The sequence below is a fragment of the Drosophila hydei genome, unplaced genomic scaffold (genome assembly GCF_003285905.1).
Source record: "Drosophila hydei strain 15085-1641.00,03,60 unplaced genomic scaffold, DhydRS2 tig00000426-arrow-arrow-pilon, whole genome shotgun sequence".
Taxonomy (NCBI): domain Eukaryota; kingdom Metazoa; phylum Arthropoda; class Insecta; order Diptera; family Drosophilidae; genus Drosophila; species Drosophila hydei.
In genome coordinates, this window is record NW_022045728.1 from 290,833 (window position 1) to 299,583 (window position 8,751).

The window sequence follows — 8,751 nt, forward strand, 5'->3', positions numbered from 1 at the left end:
TCTCTGCACGGCGGCAAGAGGCTGCATCGGGGTCACAATAAAATCAAAAATGATAAGCATCTTTAGTGTCCCAGGGGCACTGAGATGATCGCCCCGTGGTTTGGCATGGCATGGCATGCACTGGCCTGGCCTGTTCTGGCGTGGTCTTGGCTGCCGCTGCATATTAAATTGTTGAATCAGTCACTGAGAATTCAAGAGAGACAAATCGGAGCACGTACACAGCGTCCGAAATTAATGACAATTGCTGATTGTGTGAGATAAACGGACGAGGCGCAGGGCAATTGGTGGAAACCGCGACAAACTCACACGCACACAGAGTGAGAGAGAGAGAGAGAGAGAGAGAGAGAGAAGCTGAAAGACATTAGTGGCACACAAAAGGAAGCCCCGAACACATCGAAAACCTCAGATTTTGACCATGGACCCCGAGCCGAGTCCAAGTCCAGGGTGTGCGTAGATTCCTCTGCTTCGATAAGGCCAAAAGAATCAAAAACAAAAAAAAAAAAACCAAAATATGCCGAACCAACACCAACACCAGCAAACACAACAAAATTGTCGCTGAGTTGGCGTCGTAAAAAGGTTGAGAAGGAACCCAACAACAACAACAAGAACAACAACAACAAACAGATCAGCGCAATGCCTCTGTGGTATTATTATATGGCTCATAAAATATTTGTACAAGTCTATAAATGCCGCGTAATTTACTTCTGGCTTCAATTAAAAGGAAACTCCAACAATTCCAAATTAAATTGTTGCGGCATTTCATACCTATACCTATATATATATATATAGAGTGCATACCCCGTGTGTGCGGGCCCAAAGGTTGTATTTGTTTTCAAGCCAAGCTAAATGCCCTTTTGCATTATTTTTATTTGTTTTTATTACTTCAGCAATTAAAAATTCATTTCATTTTCGGTGTTTTCTGTTTTATTTATTTTTATAATTTGTAGAAATATATATATATATATATATATACATATATATTTTTTTCGGTTTTTGTGTATTACTAATTCCTTCTTAAATTATTATAATTTTATAAATATTTTTATTTTTAATTTTTTATATTTTCTATTTATTTTCTCTGTTTTCTACCCTGCATCCAATGCGAATTCAGGCAATACTGTTTTTTTTTTAATGGCAGCAGGGGCGTGGCAGACCCCATAAGGCATATATATTTTTGAACAGAACGAGAAGCTGATTCGATCTAGATAAAGATCGATAATTTGTCTGCAGATTTTAGATTGACTGTGTAGGTCTCATTAATGAATACAGAGATTTTGTATTTTACGAATTTCAGATACCTCCCCACTTCACTTTAAATTCACAAAGAACTGTTCTATTCAAATACTAAAAAATATTAATAATATTATTAAATAGAATATAAATAAAATATTTTAGAGTGCTCTAGTCTAGGAGATAATCTAAGCCCTGCGAAGCGGCGATATGCCAATCGTGCTTCGATTCTTTTATACATACATTGTAGACATGCATACACACACACACACACACACGGGCATACTCTTTGAACACACTCTTTCTTCTAGTTGGAATTTCTAAATGCAATTTTCAGGGAATAATAATGGCATACAGAGGTTGGTATTTGCCAAAGCATAAGACTCTAGTATTTGAATTGAATTGAACAAAAAAGGGGAATTGGGGCAAAGTATTTAAAATACAAAATATGTACAAAAATTAAGCCTCAAAAACAATGCTGAATTATCGATTTTTATCGATAAAAAGTTAAATTTAGATAAGACTTAAGCCGACGATTCCGCTCGTCGCACTGATCAGGAATATTCATACTTTGTGGGCTTGGCCACGCCTGCTACTGCCTGTTACATACAGTTCAACAAAATCAGCACAGCCTGAATTCGTGTTTTCAATCGCTTAGGGTATAGCAAATAGTTAATACAAGTATAAGTTAATCTGCCAATAAGTTGGATTGTAAATTGCGTACATTTCAGTGTTCATTAAAATAATAGTGCGACAGAGCACTCAGTGTTGGAAAACACACTTTAGTGTGTGTGTTGAAAAGAATTTGTAACGAATATTAAAATCAATATTTAAATGAATATATATATATATAAATAGCATTTCAATTGGCTTATGGTTTATATAGTGCAGCACTACTATTTTTATGAACACAGCTGCATTTGTGTGTGTGTGTGTTTGATGAGATTCTTGATTAATTTAATGGGATGGGATCGGCCAGCCCAACTATCAGCTATTATCACAGTATCGTAATACAAGGCAAATGTCGTGGTAACATTGGGAATACTTTGGACTTAGAGCTAAGTGAATGTTTCGTTTAGAATGCGTGAGGAATGTTTTGCAAATAAATAATACGGCGAATTCCTAAGCTAAACGAACGAACAAAAAAATAAAAAAAAAAACAACAACAGAAGTGTTGATATATATGTAATGATCGGTAATAAATACTTAAGCTATTTAGGATTCGGGTTCGGTTCGGATTAGAATGTCGTCATAGCCGTCTTTGAGAATGAGTTTCAGTTGATGAAGTCAGCTGACTGTGTGGATTGAGCGAGCTCTTAGTCTGGATGCTTGGCTCGGCTCACTGGGAATTCGAAATGGAACTAAATCCTACGAAGTGGGGCCGTTACGCCGGTCGCTGCCTTTGTCGCGCCTTCGCCGGCGGACTGTCCTTGCAGTCCCTTTTGCGATTCTTGGCCAGCAGCTTGGTCATGTGCTTCAGGTACTGGATGTACTGGTACTTGAGGAACCGCAGATCCAGGCTGTCCGGCTGCCTGGGCTCTGCGGCGTGCTGATAGCGCGCGGCCAGCACCGCCTGCCGATGCAGCTCCACCACCGGCGTCTTCAGCTTCTGCAGCCGCTTCTCCATCGACACACGCGGCACCGTCAGCAGCAGCGGCTTGTGGCGCTGACGTTTGTGGTGTGACGGATACAGCCGACTGCTGCCATTGATCGCCTCCTCAACGATGCAGAGGACGAGGCGGGCGCTGCTGCGAAGGCGCATCAGCTCGGCCGACAGCGCGCTCTGCTTCTGTAATTTCTCATAGTCCCAGTGCAACTGGGCGTGCCGCAGATAGCTGAATGCGGCCACGTAGAACTGCAGATCGTCATGTGCGCGCCGCAGTGATAGCTGCAAGAAAACAAACGGAAAGCACACAGATTTTCATTAGTGGAAGGCAAGTGCTGAGGAGCCGGTTCGAAAGCGTATCGCCGTTGGTTGGCAGCCGTCGTCAGGCTGGCATAGATCGATCGAATATCCGTTTTGATAAGCAACGGGGCGGTGTAATAACAATTGTGCGGCCGCACGGCCAACCGGTTTGTTCTGGCTAAAAACCGGTTGCTAACCGTTAAACAGCCGCCCTCGGCCACGCCCCTGCATTGTGCAGTGCGCTCAAGTTGACTGAACTCGCCATGCTGATTAATAATCAAAAATCAATCATACGACGCGTTGCCTGAAAGTGAAAAGCGAGCGATTCGCCTAAACACCTATTCGCCTATACGTCGCGCCGTTCGCCGTTCGCCGTTCGCCTTTTGCCCATCTCCCTTTCTCCCTCTCTCGCTAACTGTGCTTAATTGTGCTTTCGGTTTCGCAACGCATTTCGCGACCGCGTGCTAGTGACGTCGCGTCGCGTCGCTTCGTATCGTTCGTCGTTCGTCGTCGTCGTCGTCGTCGTCGTCGTCGTCGTCGTCGTCGTCATCGTCATTCGTTGTTGTTGTCGGTCGTCATCGTCAGACTATTCGCTTATCGGCGTTTGTTTCATTCATGCCGCTGCTGGGGGAATCCACGGCTCGCTCATTCGCATGATTCACGCGCTCTCGCGCGCGTTCCATGTCGCTCTATCGTTCTATCCGTGTGGCCCTCTGTGCGCGTGTGTGTGTGTGTGTGTCTCACTTACAATATATGAGTGCTTAGATTGCTCAAGCATATCAACTGCGCTGGGCGCTGGGGCACCCTTGCACCCGCCTTGCAGCGCCCAAAAGCTTTGAATATGTGCGAAATGCTTCGCTGTTGAACTTTCAGTGACGTCAAAAGGCCGCGTGAGCCGCAAGTTCTTGGTAATGTGTGTGGCCCTAACTCCAATTGTTGTATGATGTGATTTGTGATTTGCGCAAGCAACACTCATGGCACTCTGTGTCTATAGGGCATGCTATAAATAGCCACGATTAGCTGTCACCCACGGCTCCACACCCACGTTTCCTGGGTCGTCATCGATATTACAAGAATAACATCAACACCTCATCGTCCAGTGACTGTGACTGTGACTGTGACTGTGACTGTGACTGTGACTGTGAGTGTGCGTGTGATTGGGAGAGTACCTCACAATAAACATCATTATAATCGGTTAACAAATCACATCATTTGCGGACCTCTGGCCGAAACACTAACGATTTCTCTCTCTCTTTTTTTTTGGGTTTTTTCCTATGCGCGACTCCAGTGACGTCAATAAGAAATTCAGCGAAAGCCGCCCATTATTAAGCCAATTATTATTAAACACACACACGCACACGGAGACACTATTGCTGGTTAATGTGTTTGATGATGATGTTAGCTGTCTAAGTATAGAACATAGCACAGCAGCAGCATCACCTGGGAATTAGCCAAGCAACTGTCGCTAAGCTCAGCTCAGACAGCGTGAAAGACAGACAAATAGAGGGAGAGGGGGAGGGAGTGCGGGCCACACTCTCTCTTATATGAGCTAATTCTTTCTTTAAGCTTTAAAGCCAAGGCAAGGGTCAACTTGAGCACAGGCGCAATAAAATTACAATAAAAGCGCAGCAAAAAACAAAAAAAGGAAGTTAGAAATCTCTATCTAGGCGGAGTTGCTCGACTAGCAAATACCCTGAATCCTGTCCGAATCGCTTTCCAATCTAAACAAAAAAGACAAGCTCAACTGTGGGCTCTGCCACGCCTCCTACTGCCTGTTACATGCATTTTATCCAAGCCATTTTACCCACAATTGCCATTTTCAGTCGGTTCAGGGTATCAATCAAATATTTACTTCACCTTCTTTGTGACTACGTTAATCGAAAGTTCTAAAATTATACAACAAATATCTGAGCTTTGCAGAACGCGTTGGTTTTTTCCCAGAGCAATACATGCATCACTTTTTACTCTTATATATATATATATATAGATATATATATATACGTCTATGCGTATATAAATGTACAGTCTTGCATAAAAATAGTAGTGCGACTGTTTGACACCAAAATTTAGTGATAAACACACAAATTTAGAAACTTGTGCACTTTGGGGCTCAAGAAAGAAGAATCAACAAAATGTAGTACATATATGTATATATGTATATATATATATATATATAAATATATATATATAAAATAGTAAGAAATGAAAATATAATTTGTTGTTCATAAAAATAGTAGCGCGACTGTTTGACAATAAAACTTAATACATATCTCCGAATATATATATTTATTAATTTATTTATATTTATATAAACATATGTATATATATATACAACAAAAAAAATATATATATATATATATGTGTATATATATATATATAAGAAAAGAGTAAGAAGTGAAAAAATAATTTGTTGTTCATAAAAATAGTAGTGCGATTGTTTGACAATAAATTTTAGTATATATATATGGATATATATATAAATATATATACACATAGACACATATATATTTATATACACACATATGTAGTATAGTCGGCATTCGTTTTAATCTTTAGATTCCGCAGATAAGTTTTATAGCTTAGCGTCATTTTACCCCAAGTTGGACGTAATCTACTTCCCATTTCTGACTTGAGCAGGTATGCTAGATAAGTCAGTTTGTGTGCTTGTAGACTTATACAAGCACTTAAAATGCGGCTACTGTCATCAGGCTGTTGCTTTGCTCTGGCAACACTCTCGCAGCTGGTAAATATTATTCGCAAAGTTGAAGCCATTATCAGCCCCATTCATGATTCGAAAGGGTCTGATCACATGCCGGCTGTAGCCTGGCCTATATATTTGAATACATATATATATATTCATATTCAAATTTACTCGCCCGGCGAGCGCGCATGCGTCAGTCGGTTACAACCCTGTGGAAAGTTCTTACATGTTTTTTATGTTGATATATATTTGTTTTTATTAAATCGCGTGATTCGCTACGTGTATTTGGCTTTTAGCGCATCATTAGCTTTTACGAGGGGATCGCAAATGAAATCCGAATTCGAAAGACAAGAGCCGAGAGCAGCTATAATATATGCGTTCCATATCGAAATGATATGCATATTAACGATCACGTTTCGATCAGCTGCCCGGCTAATACGTATAGGATCGGCGCGTGGCTCTGTTGTTTCGTTTTGTTTTGTTTGCTTGCCTCGATTGAGGTTTTGTTTTTGTTTTCCCAACAAATTAGCCGACATATGAAATGAAGCCCCGCGTCTATATGTATCAGTATGTATATATGAATAATTATATTCATGTATATTTAGTTCTAATGGAACGTGCCTCAGCTGACATTGAGGAAAGTCGCGTGCGCCGATTCATACCGCACACGGCGTATACTTGATGTTGCTGCCCGGCGCTACTTGTGGAGCGGCCCTCGCTCGATGACCGCACTCATATGACTGACTCGCGCTCTGTTGGCTTGTGACGGCTTTTTATATTATTTACTTTGCACCTACGCAATGACGAACGGGTGAAATGCTGCCTCACGTGACCCACTGCCAGGCAGTGGCTCTCAGCTCTTGGCTCTAATCAAATTGATTGCTTCGCGCCTGCAAATTGTATTTGAAAAGTTGTTAACTTACCTTCGGAGCACTGACATTCAGCCTGGGCAGAAAGCTGTATTGGCTGCTGTGCAGATCCCACGTCTTGTGCTTCGAGATGTCGATCGCCTGATTGGCCGCTGTGTCCTGCGCCTTCACCGAGTGCACTGATTTGCGGCGTCTGTTCTCATTCTGCATTTGCCGCAGCTCACGGCCCGTATTGTTCTGCAGTGTGCGTAGCAGCTGCAACAACAAAAACAATGCCAATTAATATGTGGAAGACTCTGTGCGCCGAGTTGATGAGCGAGGAGATTTTAATGATTTGAATTGCGAAAAAAACTGTAGTTTTTGATAGTTATCTAAGAGCAAAAAGTTAAACTTATATTTTAGCATTAATGTCATATAGTTAGCTAGTCAAAAAATATATTATTATTGAAATTAAGTTTATCAATTTTGGTTTTATTATGAAACAAACTTGTGCAGCTCTAAAATAATTACTAAGCCAACAAAATAATTTTTTCATCTTTAATCAAAATTCTTCAATATATTTTTGAGAATTTGTGCCTCGTCAAGACGTTTTAGTCAGCTGTGATTGCTGCTTCTACACTGCCATTTGATTGCCAAGTTCTGTTCACCTGTGTAGTCCAGGTGCTGTACTTCACTCGCTCTTCGAGCATAGCTCAGACTCAGACTCTTTATGGATGCCTTTTAAATGTAATCAGAGTTAAATGAATTTCAACTTTCAACATCAGCCGCCACTCGTTGGCTGTCAAACTTTTCCAGTGCTTAGACCCGGCCAAGTGAAATGCCCCATAAAGATTACGATTGATACGCGAATTTGCTGATTGATTTGAGGCCGGGGAATGCCGTGGCTATTTGAGCCGCTTACGTACCTTTTTGTGATGGGCGCAGCGATTGTCGGGTGGCCTCAGGCGCCTGGTGAGGTCGTCGGGCCCGGTCCAATTGCCGCCGCAGCCATTGCTCCAGTCCAGCACGGGGCTACTCAGTTCACGCTGGAAGCGCAACTTGAAGCTGTTGCTGTCGTGTCGCTTCTGGAGGCGCGTGCGATTCGCTTGCCGCGCTACACCGGGCTTGGCCGTGCTCATGTCCATGAGTGGTGCCGCTGGTGTCGCTGCAATGGATGGTGCGGCCAAAGCAAGGCCCGCACCACCGCCGCCGCCTCCATCGCCGGGACGCACCAGCTCCTGCAGCTGACCCATGAGCAAGGCGAGCATTAGCAGCGATCTCCAGCTGCGTGGACTCTGTGTGGGCTGTGGAGGACATCCTCGGGCACTGTGCTGCTGTTGCGGCTTCGCCGTCGTCGTCGTCTCTCGCGCTTTCCTCGTGTTGGCCGTTTTGCTAGTGTTTTTTGTGTTGCTGCTGCTGCTGCTGCTGCTGGCTAGAAGCTGAGCAACAGTTGTCGTCTGTCAAAATGATCAAAACAATGCAGTTTGTTGTGAAGGGGATTCCCGTTAGTCAAGTGTTTTTTTTCTGTTTTCTTTTTTGTTTTTGTTTCTGTTTGCCTTCGCTTTTGTTTGTGTTTCATTGCGTGTATTGGGTTAAGAAATGATTTGGCCAAAACGTGCTTGGCCTGTCGTTATCGTTATCGTTTGTTGTTGTTGTCATTGCTGTTGTTGTTGTTGTTATGTTATATGTGTGTATGTGTGTGTGTGTGTGTGTGTGTGTGTGTGCGTCTGCTGACATAATTATTTAAAATAAAAGTCTTAATTTGGCTGAATCATCAGGCATAAGCGAATCTCCGCAACACACACACACACACACGCACACACACACGCACACAGTGTCAGCAACACTGCGCTACAAAGTCAACGAACTTACCCCGCTGGCTTCTTGCACACTTTTGTGAAATTCATTGGAGTTGGCTTTATGTGGCTGAAGTCAACGTTGCTATTGGCATCGGCCGTTTGTCTCTTGTCTTTTAACCCTGCTTCTCTCTTTCGTTCGCACTACAGCTCACTCTCGCTCTCCCTCGCTCGCACGCTCACTCGCTCACCCGCTCGCTCTCTTGTGTT

At 42.8% G+C, this 8,751-nt stretch overlaps 1 protein-coding gene across 1 annotated transcript; it reads right to left on the reverse strand.

The window, feature by feature from the left end:
• Window positions 1–2,614: 2,614 nt before the first annotated feature.
• Window positions 2,615–7,938, reverse strand: LOC111593018. The gene is made up of 3 exons (XM_023305558.2): window positions 7,612–7,938; window positions 6,761–6,961; window positions 2,615–3,118 (listed from the first exon to the last, which is right to left on the reverse strand). The coding sequence occupies exons 1-3, from the start codon at window positions 7,936–7,938 to the stop codon at window positions 2,615–2,617; spliced, it is 1,032 nt and encodes a 343-aa protein (XP_023161326.2).
• Window positions 7,939–8,751: the final 813 nt, after the last annotated feature.

Excerpts from the sequence above, each read along its gene's own strand:
- LOC111593018 (XM_023305558.2), bottom strand. The coding sequence starts at position 7,938 with ATGGGTCAGCTGCAGGAGCTGGTGCGTCCCGGCGATGGAGGCGGCGGC. Across the intron at positions 6,962-7,611 it reads GCTGCGCCCATCACAAAAAG|CTGCTACGCACACTGCAGAA; the intron begins GTACGTAAGCGG and ends TTGTTGTTGCAG. Across the intron at positions 3,119-6,760 it reads TGAATGTCAGTGCTCCGAAG|CTATCACTGCGGCGCGCACA; the intron begins GTAAGTTAACAA and ends GTTTTCTTGCAG.